At 43.4% G+C, this 20,208-nt stretch overlaps 1 protein-coding gene across 1 annotated transcript in view; it reads right to left on the bottom strand.

Annotated features, from left to right (window-relative positions):
• Positions 1–16,648: 16,648 nt before the first annotated feature.
• Positions 16,649–20,208, bottom strand: part of adgb (androglobin) — a 261,632-nt gene continuing 258,072 nt past the window's right edge. The window contains exon 39 of the mRNA XM_043696854.1: positions 16,649–18,851. Coding sequence (XP_043552789.1) covers positions 18,666–18,851 — 186 coding nt within the window. The 3' untranslated portion in view covers positions 16,649–18,665. The remainder of the gene's footprint in view (positions 18,852–20,208) is intronic.

Below are 20,208 nucleotides of genomic sequence, written 5' to 3'. Positions count from 1 at the left end.
GCCATTTTCTAATCAAAAGATGTTGAGCCAATCAAGTTGAATCTTTCTCACCCAATTTTGCCCCATCAAGCTTGGGCCCTAGAGGTTTACTTCAATCAGTGGTAACTGAATCAGCTGCTTCTCCTAAGACACCAAAGTCGAAGTTGTACCCTTAATCTGTAGGGGTTCCCCGATGTAGGTTCTCAGTCTAGCTGAAGTCTTACACAAACTTAACAGCTGGAATCCAGAGTGAATTTTGGTAAAGACTGGTTCTGCAATCACTCATACAGCCACGCTGGTATCAACCTCCATTACCTCCATTAGAACTGGGTGATCATTTTAATTGGTTCTGATTTTGATGTTGCTTCACAATTTAACTGTTGTAAACCAGATGTAGGTGAGCTTTTCAATGTGTGCACAATCAGTTTACATCTGGTGGGAATGTTTTGCTGACTTGAGTTCGCATTCCGATAGCAATTTCAGTGGCCTACTGGCCTAGATCCTCAAGAAACTTTTAACCATTTGGCGGAGGCTTGGCTTTGTTTTGGGGTATTGCTGTGGGCTGACCTAGAGTCCCTCTGTTCAGGATATGTCCTGAGTCAGGCTATGCAATTGCCTTCACTCAACTGGTGTTCATCAAGCTGAGTCAATCTGACAAGGGTATCCATTTCCATTGGCATATCTTGTAACTCATTAGCTCCACTTGCCGCATTTTCTAACAACAAAGTCAGCTGCACTGCCTGTTGGACTTCAGCTAGTGCACACTTTTGCGTGGTCACCTTATTAATTCTACATACCAATTGGTCTCTCAGCATCTCACTCAGGGTTAAACTAAAATCGCATATCTCTACCAGTTATCTTAACCTAGTCAAAAATCCCGATGCAAAAGTTGCTACCGGTATGTGGAACAGATTTCCATGGTTCTCGAACCGTCGAGTAAAACTGATGGCATCTCAGAACTAGAGGAGGTTTGGATTTGTACTATTCCTTACCTAAATCCATCAACTCCTGAAAGATTTTAGAGTCTGCTGCCTCAGGGAAAGTTGGGTTCCTAATAACCCAAAAGGCTGTGGGTCTACACAGCTTCAGGAGAAATACTCATTGCTTTTCATCTGACCCATTGTTATTTACCTGAACAACATAATGAATTCTTTCCATGTACTGGGCCCAGTTTCCAATGGCAGGATTGAATGAGTCAAGTTTTCCAAAAAACGGCATGATGTCAGAAATGCTTACCCTAACTCAAAAAACAACTGTTGTGAGCAAATCTCTTCAGGGGTGTAATTTTCTCTCAATGCTACAAAAGCCAGTATCCTATCACCAAGTCAACCTTTACTTATGTATGCATAGTACATGACACTGATCAGCTAACTCAGAACCAGCTCCTACTGTGACCAGAACCTAGATTTTTTTTAACAGAACCTCTGACACTCCTTTTTTTTTTGCTTTCCTTGCCCCCCCCACACTGCCACCTAACTGCAGTAATGCTTATTTTTCCCCATCACCCATGTTGTGTGTGTGCAGGTGTAGGACAGTGACAAGTTTTTAAATCAGAATCTATATTCTTTTATTTATTTTCAAAGGAAATAAACAGAAAGATACCCAACGAAACAATCACAATAAACAATAAAGAAAACAAAAAATAAAAAAAAAGTCTACCTGAAACAAGGGGGAAAGATAAAAGAAAACTCTCCTCCTCCATAGAAAGTCCAACAGCAGTAATAACACACTGACTGCGGTCCAGGCAGCATAGAGGTCAGTCCCCCCAGACACAAAATGGAGAGTCCTTCACCACTGATCCAGGTCCCTCAGAGGCAGCTCCCAGAGTGAACAGGACCCCTGACCCTCCTGTTAATTTTTTAAATTTTAATTTTCCTCCACACTACCACCTAACAGCGGTAGTGCTTATTTTTCCCCAGCACCCATGTCGTGTATGTGCAGGTGTCGGACACAGTGAAGAACAAACAAGTGTGTAAATCAGAACCCTGATTTATATCTGTCAGCCAGGACTCCCTGATTGCACTAAGTTAATAGGCCCAATCAGGGAACTCATATTCCCTGAGATCCACCTGGTTGACCTCGTTACAACCACTATAATCCACTGGATACATCCTATTTATTCTGCTAGCTATATCCTTTAAAAAATCCACGCAGTTTGGTAAATATGGTTTCCCTTTCAGAAGTCCATGTTGACTCTGTCCAATCCTACCATCATTTTTGAAGTTCTTCGTTACATATATGAGAAATATCCCTCCAATTGATGTTATGCTTAACAGGCCTGCAGCTCTCTGCAGTTTTCCCTTTCTCCCCTTTCTTAATTGTGGGGTTATATTTTCCATCTCCCAATAAAAATAAACCTTTCCAGAGTCTGCAGAATTTTGAAAGATGACTATGAATGTATCCACTGTGTCCACATTTACCACTTTCAATACTCTGGGATGTAGTTCATCTGCCTAGGCCATCAGATTATTACTCTAATGACATTATCATCAAAGTACTATCTGCCCTGATTGGAATAACTATTAAGGCATAACTGAGATTTAATTCAGGAATTCCTGTTTACAAGGAAGGTGCCTTAAACAACAAATAAACATATTGCCACATGCAAGCCGTGGTACCCATGCATTTCCTTGCTAAATATTATGGATAAGCTCTTTGTTCGTGTTGCTCTGACCAGATTGTAAACCTTGGCACCATGCACCCCCCCTCAGTGTGGCTTCAGAGATACAAATCTACACTTGGTGTGATTTTCTCCCCTTGGCAGCTCCTGGAAAAATGCTGTAAGGCATGCAAACGTTTCTGTGTTACCTTCATAGACCTTACCAAGGCCTTTTCTTTTGTCAGTGTGGATGGACTCTGCAAGATATGCTGACTGCCTGGGCTCCTGGGTGTCATTTCCTCGAGAACATGCACAGTTTAATCAGTTACAGTGGAGCAACATTTTCAAGATCAACTGTGTGAGAAAGCAGGACGGTGGCCTGCGCCAATTCCTTTTGCATATTTTTCTCCATGCTGTTACTGTACACTTCTAGTACTCAAATGAGGTTGTCTTCCTGCATGCCTGAGCTGACAGCAAGCTGTTCAACTTGGCAAAAGTGCATGCCAGACGTCAGCATAACGCCCTCCTTCATGAAGTGCTATTTGCTGGTGATGATGTTGTACTGGCATCCCATTGTAAAGGTCACCTGCGGCAGACTGTAAATCAGTTCTTCTGGGCCTGAAGAGAGTTTGGGCCAATACTCAGTGTGAGAAATCCTAAAGTTATGGGCCAGGACATTGAGACTCTACCTTCCCTTAACATTGAAAGCCTCTCTGTGGAGTTTGTTGACAGCTTCACATACCATGGATCAATATTTACCTCCTGGGTTTTCAACATGTTGCCTAGTTGGAAGGTTGGATCTGGAATAAGGTGGGGCAGGGGAAATGAGGAAACTGGTGAAATCCACATTGATCCCGTGTGGTTGGAGGGTCCCAAGGCGGAAGATGAGGCGTTCTTCCTCCAGGCATCAGATGGTTAGGGTTTGGCGGTGGACCTGCATGTCCTTGGCCGAGTGGGAAGGGGAGTTAAAGTGTTCGGCCACAGGGCGGTGGGATTGTTTAGTGCGTGTGTCCCAGAGATGTTCTCTGAAACGTTGCGCAAGTTGGCGTCCTGTCTCCCCAGAGTAGAGGAGACCACATTGCAAGCAATGGACACAGTCGATGATGTGTGTGGAAGTACAGGCAAATCTCTGTCAGATGTGAAAGTCTGATCTCCGGCACCTACAGTACTCACTTTCTCCTTGCATGAGAAGACCGTAAATGTTCTTGTAGGGATGAAGAAACATCCATGTCCAATCACTCCTTATTCCACTGTAACTCCCACAGAAACTCACTGCAGTGCCCCTTCCCCACAAGAGATGGGGACACCCAGCCACAGGAGGAACCACATACACATACAACCTCTCATAAGTCTCCTGTCAGGCCTCTTGAGAGATGGCCAGGCCATCCTCCTTGCCTGTCACCCACTTCCCACCCATGAAAGTTCACCCTGAGGTGTGCTCACTGCCTCTAGCAATAGCTGTCCAGACACAAGCACTGTCAAGATTTGCATGACTGAATCTCCAAGGCAAGGGTCAACCAACAAACACTTTGGTGCACAAGTGAAAATGGCTTGCAAATACATCAGAACTTTTGCATAAATTTCAGTGCTTTAACCTGACAACTGGTTATTAGTCTTGGTCTGTTTAGGCCTGAATAGCATCAAACCTTACTTCAGAGCCATAGGCAAAATTCCATGGATAGAGTTATGTGGTGAGAGAAGCAAGAGGGATAATGCATAAATATGGTATTGGTTTGCACTGACACCTTTGGCTTTTCTCATATAATGTTCTTATTTTTCTCACAGCCTCTCTGTTGAAATGTTTAGATGCTCAGCAACATTTGTGGTAGGGAGAAGGAGCACATAGAGTGGGGAAATGCATTAGGATGGCCAAGGGATAGGGAATAGTATTTTGCCATGTACATGGGCCATGTACAATGTTCCTTCCCTTTATAAGGCCTCTCATTGTGGTTCCTGTAGACTCCTTCCTCACAGATTGAGTCACTTAACCTGCTCATTCTGCGTGCAGTCACACCTATTTTCCTCACCATTGCACACTTTTGATTTCCAGCCTGATGGAAGGCAGTAATGAGCATTCCTTGGCCACTGGCTTTCAGCCTCCTCCAGAAATGTGTTGTGAGTCCCCGAACATCTCAATCTCCTTTTTGGAAGCCCTTCCAATAGGCTTTACATCCCCCAGGTACCTAGCCAACCTATCTACGTGTGCCTCCACCTGCCCACTTTTCTGCTTAGCCCTTGCCATCTGCTACCTGTGCTTGGCATGGCCATTCACTGCCCTTCCCTTGAAGCTAGAGGTGCTCCTGACTGTGTACTAAACCCTCTCCTATATGATTCCTTACCTAACAGGTACTATTGTTCCCCCCCACCCACACAATTGTCAACCCCATTCCCCCATCTTTCCCGCAGTCTTAGCCCATCTTGAAGAATAACTTGTCGTGTCTCCTTCCCGTTGCAGTTCTCCCACCCCCCACCTTTTCCCCTTTTATTTCTGTGGCCAGATGCAAAGGACTGTGGCCCGACCCCTGATGTAACCTGACCAGACAATGTTGGATGTGATGTACTAAACCCTGAAATGGATGCTGTGGAGCCACAGATCTTGACTGTGAACCATTCCCTTGACTGTGGAGGATAGACCCCCTGACTGAGAACATCCTGACCAGGCACCTGACCATGGCCAATCCCTTGCAATGGTATCAGAGACGTACATTAGTCAGGGATCCCCTGACTAATGGCTACCTCCATGAACTAATCCTCTAAGACTTTGAGACACAGCTGCCTGCTCGCTGCACATGCAGTGTGTTTGCCTTGTGAACTGGTAGCATATGGCGCAGGTATGAGATTGATGGAGCACACTGTCAGACAGCAAGACCTCTGCTCCCTTGACTGAGGATGCTGAGCAGAAAATCAAGGTGTCACTGCACTACTTGACATGGCAAGGCTTGGCATAGATACTGTGAGCCTGCAGGTAGACTCTAAGTGAGTGAGCATTAAGACAGCAAGTGAGCAGCACTGAGATGCAACCAGGTCCAATCTATGAGCTGGATACCTGTCCATGACTGCAAAATGTCTCTTCTGTAACCTTCAATTCTAGTTGCCAGTATGAACTGCAATGCAAGTCTGTGCTTGCAGAGCACCCTGCTGGTGAATCAGAGAAGTGCACTGATGATTTTGATGGGTTGGCAGATGTCAGATGCCAATGTCCATGGACAATGGGTACAAGCAGCTGGTATCCATGAACAGTGCCCTGAACTGCAGTTTGCTTAAACACAACATGAAAGTCAATTGAAATAAGATGTCAGCAAAATCTGCCAGGTACCTGCTCTGGTCTCCACCTCAGGTTTTCTTATTTGGCTCGAAAGTTTGTTTGGCTAGATAGAAACTTGAATATTAATTAAAAGCTGAATGGTTGGACCATTACTAAGACACTTAAGATGTAATAATCCCCCTTAAGTGACAACTCACTGCTGCCAAGTTAGAAACTCAGGACGCATCTTGTGAAAAGCATAAAAGTTGGAGTGAGATGCTCCTGACGTCGAGATAGGCCTTGATGGACTTCTTGTCAGATTCTGTCACAATCTCACCAGCCCACATCATTCAGACTCCTATATGATTCCACCCAAAGAGACCATACTGAAGAATCCACAATCTTAAAATTAGAGCAAGGTCACGTAAAATTAAGAAGCATTTCTTCATGAGAGAATAATTGAAATCTAGAACTGTCTCCATGAAAAAAGTTATTGTGAATAGGCCATTTGAAGGTCCCAAGTCTAAGATTCATATATTTTTTATTAGGTAAGGGCATCAAAGGCTACGGATCTAAAGAGGTTAATGGACTTGGGGTGTAGATGAGCCATAACCTAACTGAGTGGAGGAAGGGGTTTAAGGGGTTAAATGACTTGCATTTTTTTTTGCATTTCTATGTTGACTCTAATACCAAAACTCTCAAGGAGATCAGTAAAACACTGTTAATTAATGACAAAAACTAATCCAGAACTAAGTTAAAAATCACACAACACGAGGTTATAGTCTAACAGGTTTAATTGGAAGCACACTAGCTTTCGGAGCACCCAAGTCCAACACTGTCATCTCCAAACACCCTAGTCCAACACCAGCATCTCCAATTCAATTCCAGAGCTAACATTTGTATGAGTACCAACAGAAGAAAACCACCAACAGAATAAAACAGACCAAGCTTGGCATTGCAGCTTGTGCGAGTTGCACATAGTTTCAAATTTAAATTTATTTTGAATCTTCCACTTGCCCAATGCAACCCTTTCTCTGAGATCAACTGTAGTAAGCCAAGGCATGCCTCCTATCCTAGAACATATCCTTATCCCAAGCTCTTGAGTGACAATGTACTCCAGAAGTAATGCTATCCTTGAATTTAATTGTCATTAAAAGCACTTTCCCCTAAATTTATGTTTGGGTAGATGCGTTCAACATATACTGCCGTGTCCAGAAACTCACTCCAGAAATGGTTGCAGTTTCAGACAGTCAGGTTTTGTATATTTCTATCTTGATTTAATCTCCCTGATGTTCTTCAGCATCACACTGTAGCTTGAGGTTTCAATCCTGCGTCACTTGTACATTCACATTTTCCTTAGTAATATCATTGGCAAAAAACATTTCACCTAGCTTTGCCCTGATCCTGCTCACAATTTCCCCAACTTCAAAGGTCTCCTGAAAATTGACCTCTTGGGACTTTTTCATTAACCTTGACTCTCACATCTGAGTCAGAAAGCCTTGAGTTCACACCAATAGCATGTGCATGAAATCTACGAGGTAAAAACAATGACTGCAGTTGCTGGAAACCAGATTCTGGATCAGTGGTGCTGGAAGAGCACAGCAATTCAGGCAGCATCCGAGGACAGGCAAAATCGACGTTTCGGGCAAAAGCCCTTCATCAGGGCTTTTGCCCGAAACGTCGATTTTGCCTGTCCTCGGATGCTGCCTGAATTGCTGTGCTCTTCCAGCACCACTGATCCAGAATGTGCATGAAATCTAGGTAACTCTTCAGTGCAATATTAAGGTATTGTCCTTTGGATGAGATGCTGTAACAGTCACCACTCTTCAAAGGTACTTCATGGTTAGAAAGTATTTTAGGGAGAAATCCAAGATGGCGGCGACCTAACAGGTCTGTCTTGCTGAGGTCTGCACCATAACACGGGCAAAGTGGTGCTTTTACTCTCCCCAACTTAGCTATTTTGAAGAAAATCGATAGTTTAATATTAGTAGAGCTGCTACATCCCTTTATTCTTAGTAAGGGAAGATGACTAGAGGCAAAGGACGGAATTAATTTCAACAGCCAGGACACTCCCCTGCAGCCTCAGACTTTCCAGCGGCAGCACTTGAGGCCTCCCCTGAAATCCCAATGGACTCACTTATCAACAAGGCCTGGCTGTGGAGTTTGTGAAGCTTTGGGAGAAGATGGAAGCATCGATGGAAGAGAACCGCACCAGGCTGCATCCAATCTTGGCCATGCTGCAGAGTCTTGGGAAGCGAGTGGAGGAGGTCGAGCAGCAGACCGTGACGTCAGAGACCGCGACCGAGTCCTCGGCGGGACGTGTCCACGCCCTGGAGAAGCTGGTTCGGGCCTTAGTGGAACAGGTTGATGACCTTGAGAATCGAGGTCCAAGAAAAACCATCCGGGTGGTCGGGCTGCCAGAGCGAGAGGAAGGTGAGCAGATAGCCAGTTTTCTTGAAGAACGGCTGCTGCGATTTCTTGGCTGGAAGGCTGAGACAGGCTGGGTGCGGATTGAGAGAGCTCATTGGGTGGCGGTGTGCAGACCCAGTTCGGATCAGCGCCCCCATCCAGTCCTAATGCGATTCCAGTGTTATAGGGACAAACAAAAGGTAATGGAAGCCTCCAGATCACTGGGAAAGAATCCACAGGCTCTGATTTATGATGGATCAAAAATTATGTTTTTTCAGGATTTTCTGTGGCCATGATCCACAAGAGGAAATCCTTCGATGAGGTGAAGAAGGGACTGAGGGTCCTGGACATTCAATATTCCATCAGGCACAAGGGTCAGTGCATGTATTTGACTCCTCAGAGAAAGCAAAGACATTTTTGGACATTTTGAAATAATCCGGATTGTCCAAAGATCATGGACAATTTTGGTTCTTTTTTCTTTCCCCTTTTTTTTTTCTCTACCTCATGTACTTCTCCTTTTTCTTAATTATTTTATTATAGAAAGTGTTGTTGGTTTTTATGTACAGGGATAATTGAGGTTGATGTAGGGTTGGGGATGGGTGAAGTGCCCACTTTTAATTTCTTTGTCCACAATACCTATTTTTGTTCTTTATCCTTCACCTGAGTTTGGGGTGCAGCTCAAGCTCGGAGTTATGAAGGTGTATGCGGGTAATGTAAGTGCTCCCTGTGGACAGGAGGGAGAGTCTCCCATCAAGTATTTTCTGCATGTTGTAATTGGTTTAGTTTGTTGGTTTTTAGTAGTGGTGTTTTTAAAAGTTTTTTTAATGTAGTTTTAGTGTGTGTATTTTTTAGATTCCATGAGTCTTCAGTTATTTACATTCAGCATGTTGTGAGTAGGGTTCTTTCTCTCGGGGGTTATTATAGAGGGATATGGCTAAGTGTCTCCTCAAATGCTGCACCTGGAATATTAAGGGGAGTCACTCGATGGTCAAGAGAAAAAAAGTACTTTCGAGTCTCAGGAAGGACAGGGTTGATATTGTCCTGTTGCAAGAAACCCATGCACTCAGAGCATGCGCAAATCAACTGGCAGAGGTCTAGTCGGACATCTTCAACCTCTCCCTATAGCAGGCCACTGTCTCAGCCTGTTTCAAGACGGCCAACATCATCCCTGTGCCTAAGAAGGCTCATGCAGCATGTCTCAATGACTACCGCCCAATGGCCCTAATTTCGGTTGTCATGGAGTGCTTTGAAAGGCTGATCATGGCATAAATCAACTCCAGCCTCTCCACTACTCTTGACCCACTCCAATTTGCTAATTGGACCAACAGATCCACGTCAGATGCCATATCACTTGCCCTTCACTCCTCCCTAGAACATCTTGACACCAAAAATAGCTACGTAAGAATCCTACCCATTGACTACAGTTCAGTCTTCAACACTATTATCCCCTTGAGACTGATTACTAAACTTAATGATTTTGGACTAAGCCCCACTCTCTGCAACTGGATCCTTCGTTTCCTGACCCACAGGCCACAATCAGTGAAAACTGGGGACAATATTTCATCCTCACTAACACTCCACACTGGAGACCCCCAGGGGTGTGTACTTGGCCCCCTACTGTACTCACTGTATATCCATGACTGTGTCGCCAAATACCAGACTAATGCCATTTACAAGTTCGCTGATGACACTACCATAGTCGGTTGAATCTCAGATGGCAATGAAACAGACTACGTACGGAGGTGGAAGTCCTGGAAAAATGGTGCACTGAGAACAACCTAACTCTCACTGCCAGCAAAACCAAGGAACTTATTATTGACTTTTGGTGGGATGTTACTCATGCCCCACTACACATTAACAGCACAGAAGTGGAACGAGTGGAGAGTGTCAAGCTCCTGGGAGTGGTCATCAACAACAAACTTTCTTCGACTCTTCACGTGGATGCACTGGTTACAAAAGCCCAACAATGTCTCTTTTTCCTCAGGCAGCTGAGGAAATTTGGCATGACGGTGAATACCCTTGCAAACCTTTATAGGTGCGCCATCGAGAGCATTCTGTCTGGATGTATCACTACCTGGTATGGCTACTGTACCATTCAAGATTGGAGACAGTTACAGAGAGTGGTGAATTCAGCCCAGATAATCACAAAGGCCAACCTCCCATCTATAGAATCCATCTACCAGGCCCGCTGCCAGCATTCTCAAAGATCCATCCCACCCTGGCAATGCTTTTCTACAACCTCTACCATCCGGGAGAAAGTACAGAAGCCTGAACACATGCACCAGCCGGTTTTGTCCCAGTTTCTACCCTACTGTTGTTAGAATACTGAATGGACTCACAAACTTTAACATTCGCCTGTTACCTGTGTTGTTGCCACTGTTAACCTATTATTTACTGTCTATTCTACTTAACTCTGTGATCTGCCTGTATTGTTCGCAAGACAAAGATTTTCACTCTGCATTGGTACATATAACATCTAAAGTTACAGCAGGGTGGTTTTGATTGGTTGTTTCTTTCATCCTTTAACACTAACAGCAGGAGAGACGCCATACTTGTCCAAGGAGTCTCCCATTTAAGTTATTAGATCAAGGTAAAGATGAATATGGGGGTTTGTAATTCTTAAAGTTTTAATACATGGTGAAGAGTATGGCATCCTAAATGTCTATTGTCCCCCGGCATACCCCCTCAGACTCCTGAGTGACACACTTTCCAAGTTGATTGTCCTTGGAACACAACACACTATCATGGCAGGGATTTTAATTGCCTCATGGACCCACAGTGGATAGAATTCCCAAAGGTCCCCTAAATACCCTTCCGCAATCTAAGCAATTGGTTGACTTATGTGTGAAATTAGGGCTGGTGGACGTTTGGAGATGTCTCCACCCTACAGGTAGGGACTTGACCTTTTTCTCTAATCCACACAAGTGTCACACCAGGATTGACCTTTTTCTAGCACCATTGGTTTTTCTGGATTTGGTGGTGTCCTGTAAAATTGGAAACATAGCCATTTCTGGATTTGGTGGTGTCCTGTAAAATTGGAAACAGAGCCATTCTGATCACTCCAAACATGCGGCAGTGTGTTTGGAGGTTGAGATTAAGGGCAACGGAACAGATTTCCAGCATTGGCGAATGGATCCTTTCATTCTCAAGGACAGTAAGTTTGTTGAGTACTTCTTGAATGAGTTTAAAGCTTTCTTGGCTTTCAATTCGGGTATGGCTAGTAACCTGTCTATGTTCTGAGAGACTGCTAAGGCCTATGGGAGGGGGATAATAATCTCTTATTTAGCTAGCCAGAAGTGGCAGGAGGGAGAGCAGCTCGAGGTACAGTTGAAGGCAGCTGAGACAGCATATTTTCATTGGCCACTAGTGACTAATCACAGCGAGTCACAGCTCTCTGGGTTGCTTTGAATTCCAAGCTCACTGAGGCAGCAAAGAGAGAACTCTCTTTTGCGAAACAAAGGCTATTTGAGCATGGTGATAGGCCAGGCACACCTGGCCAGGAAAAGGACCACCCTCCAATCCATTACATCAATTAGAGAAGGCACTAGGATTCTTATGTGTGACTCTAAAAGGTTCAATGCAGCATTTTGGAGTTTTTACTCTGAGCTATATTGGTCAAAATGCTGCGAGGGTAGGTAGGCTGAGGTGAAGTCTTTTTTTCAAGAACCTGGATCTTCCAGGCTTGACCTTGGAACAGGCGTCTCTTCTTAACGCCCCTTGACAGTGCAGGAGATACAGGAGGCAGTAATACAGCTGTAAGGTGCGAAGGTGCCTGGCCCTGATGGTCTCCCGAGTGAAGACTTTATAAATATCCTGTCAGGGCCAATGCTGTTAAATTCGGATTTTAAAATTTTATCCAAGACACTTGCGTTGCGATTGGAGAAAGTGTTGCCCTATATTGTTAAGGAGGACCAGACAGGTTTTATAAAGGGCAGTAGGTCCTCTAATAATATTAGAAGATTACTGAATATGGTCCAAGTGTGTCAGCAATGATTGGTTCAGGGTTTGGTCATCTCTTTAGATGCAGAGAAAGTATTCGATCAGGTGGAGTAGTCATACCTTTTTTATAGCTGAAAATGTGTTGCTGGAAAAGCGCAGCAAGTCAGGCAGCATCCAAGGAGCAGGAGAGTTGACGTTTTGGGCATGAGCCTTTTTTATACTCTGGAACGGTTTGGTCTAGGTGAGGTCTTTGTCAGATAAGTGGAGGTTCTGTGTAGTGACCCTCTCGCTGCAGTTCTCACCAATGGTGTAAGATCCAGTAATGTCAGTATTGGTACAGGCACTTGGTCAGGTTGTCCTCTTTCACCGCTACTGTTTATGTTGGTGATTGAGCTGCTGGCAGAGGCTATCTGTATGGACCCTAACATAGCTGCTCGGCAGTGGGATTAAGGGCACATAAAATGACGTTATATGCAGATGATGTTCTCCTCTTCTTATCAAACTCGGCAGTTTCTGTACACCATTTAATACAATGGTGGGCGGCACGGTGGCACAGTGGTTAGCACTGCTGCCTCACAGCGCCGGAGACCCGGGTTCTGCGTGGGTTTCCTCCGGGTGCTCCGGTTTTCTCCCACAGTCCAAAGATGTGCAGGTCAGGTAAGATATTTTCCCTGGTTAGAGAGTTTTGAACCAGGTCAACACTTAAAAATAAGGCAGGTGCCACTTAGGTCTCAGATAAGGAGATATGTTTTGCCTCAGAGGATTGTGAACCTTTGGAATTCTCTACCACAGAGACCTATGGAAGCTCAATCCTTTGGGTATGTTTAAAATATAGATTACTGATTACAAGTGATATACAGGGTTTTGGGGCTTGGATGTATAAAAGGCATTTATATTGAATGGCAGGGAAATGTCAACGGGCTGAATGGTTTACTCATATTCCGATGTTCATATTGCAGCAAATAAAATCTATGCTCATATTTTTATGAGAATATTTAGAGAAATGGAATAACAGCTCCTCTGTTTAGATAAAATTCTTAAAGGTCCTTTTATATTCATGTATTTAATTGGTTTGATCCTTGTGGACTTTTTAAAGGCTCTGTGTCTTTGCAGTATCTCATTGCTTCCACCAAGTGTCAGTCTGGAGCTGTGTGTGAGATCATATTTATCAAGTATCTAACATTTTACCCATTTAAAGGCTCCCAGAAGTTTGCATCAATGCACAACATTTGTTCACCAACAATATTTTTGAAGTGGACCCACAGTTTGTTTTAAACATATTTCCAAAGGAGCTTTGAAATAACTCCACAGAGGCCAGTTCCCTGTCACCAAGTCACCCTTCACTTAGATGTGGAAAGATCTTGATACTGAGTGAACTGGATGTTTGACGCTCCTGTTTTTAACTGTCAGCCAGGGTTCCTGGATTGAGGCTGTTAATCTGGTCCTATCAGGAACTCATATTCTATGAGGTCCACCAGGCTGACCTCATTACAATCACAATATCCCTCCACCTGAGTTCAAGGACTTAGGCAGATTCTTTTTTTTTGTAGCTCCTCCTGGGGCATTTTAGCCCTGGGTCAGGTTTCTCTAACTCTGCCTCAGATTGTGTAATGTTCAATGCTTGATGGTGATGGAAAACCTTGTAAATGGGGGTCTGTTCAGTTATCCGACCCTCCTCGTGCCTCAAATGTATGTAAATATCATATTGTATGTGTAAGAGAGGTCTTTGGTATTTGTGGATAGTGTCAAACTCTAATGTTTGTTTGTTTCCTTCATATGCAACTGTACAGAAGTTCTGTGTTCGTGATAATGTATATACAAAGGTTTTTTTTATGAGTGAAATATATGTTTGAAATAAAAAAGGAGCTGAAAAGCAGATGTCTAACTATCGCCAAGACCTATCAGAAACCAAAAAGGCATTTCTATTCTTAAAAGTCACAAATAAGAATGCAGTGAGATCCCAAGCTTAAGATCTATGAGCGGCACTGTGGCTCAGTGGTTAACACTGCTGCCTCACAGCGCCAGAGACCCAGGTTCAATTCCCGCTTCAGGCAACTGCTGTGTGGAGTTTGCATATTCTCCCTGTGTCTGCATGGGTTTCCTCTGGGTGCTCCGGTTTCCTCCCACAGTCCAAAAAAACAATGTGCAGGTCAGGTGAAGTGGCCATGCTAAATTGACCGTAGTATTAGGTGAAGGGGTAAATGTAGGGGAATGGGTCCGGGTGGGTTGCTCTTCGGAGGGTCGGTGTGGACTTGTTGGGCCGAAGGGCCTGTTTCCACACTGTAAGTAAGTAATCTAATCCAGAATTATGTAATTTGACGGAGTGTTGGAGCAAAATTGCTTGTGGGAGGCTCTGGAATACTGAGGGGAAATTAAAGAGAATTTCAGAGAGCCGAGGCATGGTTTGCTTTGTTTTAAAAAGAGAATAACCCTCAACATCCAGTTAACTATGGCAGAACTCTTGGGCCAAAGTAAAATACAGTGGCTCTTAAAATCAAAGGTCCTTGAAAATGGAGTTTCAGGTTGATAGGATGGTGAAGAAAGCATTTGGTATACTTTCCTTTATTGGTCAGAGTATTGAGTACAGGAGTTGGGAGGTCATGTTGTGGTTGTACAGGATATTGGTTAGGCCACTGTTGGAATACTGCATGCAATTCTGGTCTCCTTCTTATCGGAAAGATGTTGTGAAACTTGAAAGGGTTCAGAAAAGATTTACAAGGACTTTGCCAGGGTTGGAGGATTTGAGCTACAGGGAGAGGCTGAACAGGCTGGGTCTGTTTTCCCTGGAGCGTCGGAGGCTGAGGGGTGACCTTATAGAGGTTCATAAAATTATGAGGGGCATGGATAGGGTAAATAGACAAAGTCTTTTCCCTGTGGTGGGGGAATCCAGAACTAGAGGGCATAGGTTTAGGGTGAGAGGAAAGATATAAAAGAGACCTAAGGGGCAACTTTTTTATGCAGAGGGTGGTACATGGATGGAATGAGCTGCCAGAGGATGTGGTGGAGGCTGGTACAATTGCAACATTTAAGAGGCATTTGGATGGGTATATGAATAGGAAGAGTTTGGAGGGATATGGGCCGGGTGCTGGCAGGTGGGACTAGATTAGGTTGGGGTATCTGGTCAGCATGGGCGGGTTGGACCGAAGGGTCTGTTTCCATGCTGTACATATCTATGACTCTAATTACAAAGTATAGTCTTAACAGTGCTTGGTTTAATTTATTCTTGATTGTACAGTTAGTTTTTTTTACTTAAAACATGACTTTTTATGGCATAGTTCTTTCAGTCAATAACTGTGCATTATATTTATGTTTAAGTGTCAATGATCTCTATGGAGATCATAACACTCCCATATCTGTAAGTGACCACCATCATCATAAGGACTGCTGCAGTTCACCCACTACAAACAACTCAGGCCAGGCAGGATATGTAGTAAACCTGGCAAACCAGTGCTGTCCATATCCCAAGAATGAATGACAAACTAAATAAGCAAAAAAATGTTGGGAAATGAATACTATGCTCTTATTGTCAACTGTTTTTCAAATACTAGAGGGCATAGGTTTAAGATGAGGGGAGGAAGTTTAAAGGTAATGCACAAGGCAAACTTTTTACACAGAAGGTGGTAAGTGCCCAAAATGCACTGCCCATGGATCTGGTAGAAGTAAATGCAGTAGCAGTATTTAAAAAGCATTTAGACAGACACGGGAATAGAATGATATGGACCATGTGAAGACAGATTGGCATCATGGTCACTATGAAAATAGTGGGCTGAAGGGCCTGTTCTTGCGCTGTACTGTTCTAAGTTTTATATTACAGACCGAAGTGATATATTTTAGTCAGGAGAATGAGGAAAACAACACAAAATAAAGAATGGAAATCTCAAGGGAGTGTATAAACAGTGAAATACTGGAATATATTTGGAAAGACAATTGAAAATAGCAGGGCAATTTGAAACTGTGGCTAGTAGAGCATCCAGGATGCTGGATTTTATAAATAACAAAGGAAGTTATGGTGAAATAAAACCAAAGTATAGCGGATGCTAGAAATCTGAGGTAAAAATAGAGATTACAGGAGAAACTTGTGAGGTCCTTCTGGACCAATGGAGACGGAAACATTAACATTTTGAGACCAATGGACTCTTCTTTAAAGCTGAAGGGGGCTGCTGGGTGAGTCCTTAACAAACAGAGGTTTGGTTTCAACTGGAGTGTTATACAAAATTCTTGCCATTGCAGTTAAGGAAAGATGCAAACGAATTGGAGACGATACAGGCATGATTTATAAAAGTGATTCCAGGAATGAGGAACTTCAGTTTACTTCTATTCATCATGAGACGTGGTGGTCACTGGCTGAAGCAGCACTTATTGCTCATCCCTAATAGTCCTTATTAATAATTTGGAGGTGCCAGTGTTGAACTGGGGTGTACAAAGTTAAAAATCACACAACACCAGGTTTATAAACCTATTGGACTATAACCTGGTGTTGTATGATTTTTAATCTTGTCCTTCTGAAGGTAGTGATGAACCATTTCCTTAAACTGATACAGATCAAGTATATACTCAGTGGTGTTGGGCAGGGGGTTGCAAGTTTTCACCTAGCATGAAGCAACAGTGACACAGTCCCAACACACAATGGAGTACAGCTTGGTGCTCCCATGTATCTGCTACCTTTGTCTTTCCAGATGATGCAGGTCATGGGTTTGGAAGGTGCTGTCTAAGAGCCTTGGTGATTTCCTGTTGTTCACCCGGTAGATCATATACTTTGCTGCTACTGTGTATATGTGGTGGAAGCAATGAATGTTTAAGGTGGTGGATCTGGTCTGCTTTTTCCTGGATGATGTTGAGCTTCGAGTTACTGCCATAAACTGCTGGAACAGGACTGATTTCCCAATTGCAGTTAAATATTGAGAGCAGTTTTGATAGAGTTGTTCAAAATCATGAAGGTGTAGATCGTGTAGATAGGGAGAAAGTGTTCCCATTGGGGAATGGTTGTGAACGAGAGGACACAAATATAAGATAATTTGCAAAAAAATATCCAGAACAACATAAAGAAAATCCTTTTATGCAGTTAGGATCTCAAATACATTACACATGAGGCAGATTCAATTGTGGCCCTCTAAAGAGAATTTGAAAGTTAACTGAAGAGAAAAGAAGGAAAAGGCAGTAGTAGCATTAGCTGGGGAGCTCCTACAGTGAACAGACAGAAATGATGGGCTATATGGCCACCTTCTGTGCTTTAACGATTCTGTAATTCTAATTATGGGATGAACAACATCAATCAGATGCTTAGGCTTCCAGACTAAGTTGCCAGCTGGAGGGGCTTCTCAAGAACTCCAGCAACCACCAATCTAGAGATGTATTTCCTGAGTCCATCAACCCAATATTTCTTTCATTTTTCCTCAGTCATCATAGTAGACACCATGGCTGCCTCCAGCATGTGAAGATATCTCTGAAGTTGGGGCAGGATTTTCTAACACCCAGGCAGCTGAGGTCTGGTATGGCCACTCTTGGTTTTGGTGCTAATCTTTTGATGCCTCTGGAATGCGTGGTGATTTTCACAAAGGATGGTCACAAAGCCAGCAACTCAGTCACCTCCAATTAATTGTTAAGCTTGTTGATGAGGTTATTCAGTGGAGGGAGAGAACCGGGGCAATTTTCAAAGCAGCAAATGACAAGAACAAACAGCACTGTGGTGAGCCGTAATGCTGCGATATTAGACTACTGATAGTAAAGTTTCGTTTAAAATGAGGTGCTCAAAATTGCTTTTGCTTAAGCAGAGAGGGTCACTGGTGGTCTTTTGCTCTCCTGCCTGTTCCAATTTGCTGTTAATTCCAATTAAATTATATTAAATTTAATTAAATTAAATCCAATTAAATTCCAATGTTAAACTCAGCAATGGCTAGAATCTGTCTTGCAGCGTTGCATGCTAGAATAAGTACCTGGTCCCCAGACAGCAGCCAGCACTGTTAATCAGGTGCCAAGCTTGCCTGTGACAATGTTGGCAGGCCATTCGGCCCACATGGCTATGCTGATGTTTATGCTCTCTACAAACCTTTTTCTCTTTTAACCAATCACACAATCAGCAAATCCTTCTGATTCTTTACTACCTCATATTTATTTAGCTTCCCCTTAAACATACCTCTGCTACAAGAGAAAAATATTTAATAAGTGTGATTCAGATTTGAATCACAAGGAAATGCCAAAGTAAAGGACCTACATGAATCACTGCTGCAGATCCAAAACAAAAAAAATGGAAACAGAGTAGGCCAACCAGAAATGGAAAAGAAATAAATTGTATTTTTGAGTTTTTACTTTAAAGACTACCTATTCGGAACTTGATCAAAAGAAATTAGTTAACATTTTAGTTAAAAATAAAGCATGAAACTTTGGAAATAAATTTGGAGATATGGTTAAAAACACTAAATGACTGGAGGACATTGCAATAAAATGTGATTAAAAATACAATCTAAAACTTTGGAAATGATATGTCATGTTACAGTTTTACTTTCGCTTTCCTGAGCTCTTAGGTATTTTACTCGTGGAGCTCCCGGGCTTTCTCTCTTGCTCTGCTCGGAGAGCTACTTCCATTGCTGCAATTTCTCTTTGCTTCAATTCTTCCTCGATAAGTTTATTTCTGTATGACTCTCTGAGTTGGTAGATGTTGTTTCGAGCTTCATCCAAGGCTTCCTGCAGTAAATGAAAACAAGGGATTGTATCAGTATTCATGCTTGCACAAACAACCATCAAACTGGATGTTAATATCAAGGAGAGCTGTGGAAATTGCAGGAAGATATTAATAAACATGGGAAATAAATGTGCAATTGCCAAATTAATTTTAATAAACAGAACAACCTCGGTTATCTGAACATCAATTATCCGAATTTTGGATTATCCGAACAAGATCTCAAGCTCCCGTAAATGCTTCCTTTGTTTATGATCAGGTCAGTTAGCGAACAATCAGTTATCCGAACAAAATACTCCCCGCCTGTCTCATTCAGATAATCGAGGTTGTTCTGTAATTAAAATGTGATGGAGTACATTTTGGTGGAAAAAAAGAAAAGCCATATGCTCTGTGAAAACTAATTGGCTGCGATAGAATGGCAGAGGGATGTGGGGTTTCAGATATACAAGTCACTCAAAGCAAATTGTGGCTTAATAGGATTAATAACTAGAACTGTAGCATCAAGATTATGTTAGTAGAAATTCAGAAACCTAAACTAATACTCGGGAGACCAATGTTCAATTCCCACTGTGATAACTGGAGGATGTAAATTACATAAATCTGGAATAAAGAGCCAAGTACTAGTAATTGTGATTGTAGAACTAACAGATTAGGGTAAAATCCCAAATGCTGAAACTTTATTGCTGGAACAGCACAGCAGGTCAGGCAGCATCTAGGGAACAGAAGATTCGACGTTTCGGGCACATGCCCTTCTTCAGGAATGAGCAGAGAGTGTTCAGCAGGAGAAGATAAAAGGTAGGGAGGAGGGACTTGGAGGAGGGGCGTTGGAAATGTGATAGGTGGAAAGAGGTCAAGGTGAAGGTGATAGGTCGGAGTAGGGTGGAGGCGGAGAGGTCAAGAAGAAGACTGCAGGTCAGGAAGGCGATGCCGGGCTGGAGGGATTCGGCTGAGACAAGATGGGGGGAGGGGGGATGAAGAAACTGGTGAAGTCCAAGTTCATCCCCTGTGGTTGGAACCCTCCAACCACAGGGGATGAACTTGGACTTCACCAGTTTCTTCATCCCACCTCCCCCCACCTTGTCTCAGCCGAATCCCTCCAGCCCGGCACCGCCCTCCTGACCTGCAGTCTTCTTCTTGACCCCTCCGCCTCCATCCTACTCCGACCTATCACCCTCACCTTGACCTCTTTCCACCTATCACATTTCCAACGCCCCTCCTCCAAGTCCCTCCTCCCTACCTTTTATCTTCTCCTGCTGAACACTCTCTGCTCATTCCTGAAGAAGGGCATGTGCCCGAAACGTCGAATCTTCTGTTCCCTAGATGCTGCCTGACCTGCTGTGCTGGTCCAGCAATAAAGTTTCA

The sequence above is a fragment of the Chiloscyllium plagiosum genome, chromosome 9 (assembly GCF_004010195.1).
Source record: "Chiloscyllium plagiosum isolate BGI_BamShark_2017 chromosome 9, ASM401019v2, whole genome shotgun sequence".
Classification (NCBI taxonomy): domain Eukaryota; kingdom Metazoa; phylum Chordata; class Chondrichthyes; order Orectolobiformes; family Hemiscylliidae; genus Chiloscyllium; species Chiloscyllium plagiosum.
The sequence above is the reverse complement of the archived record's forward strand: the minus strand, read 5'-3'. Positions and strand labels throughout refer to the sequence as shown.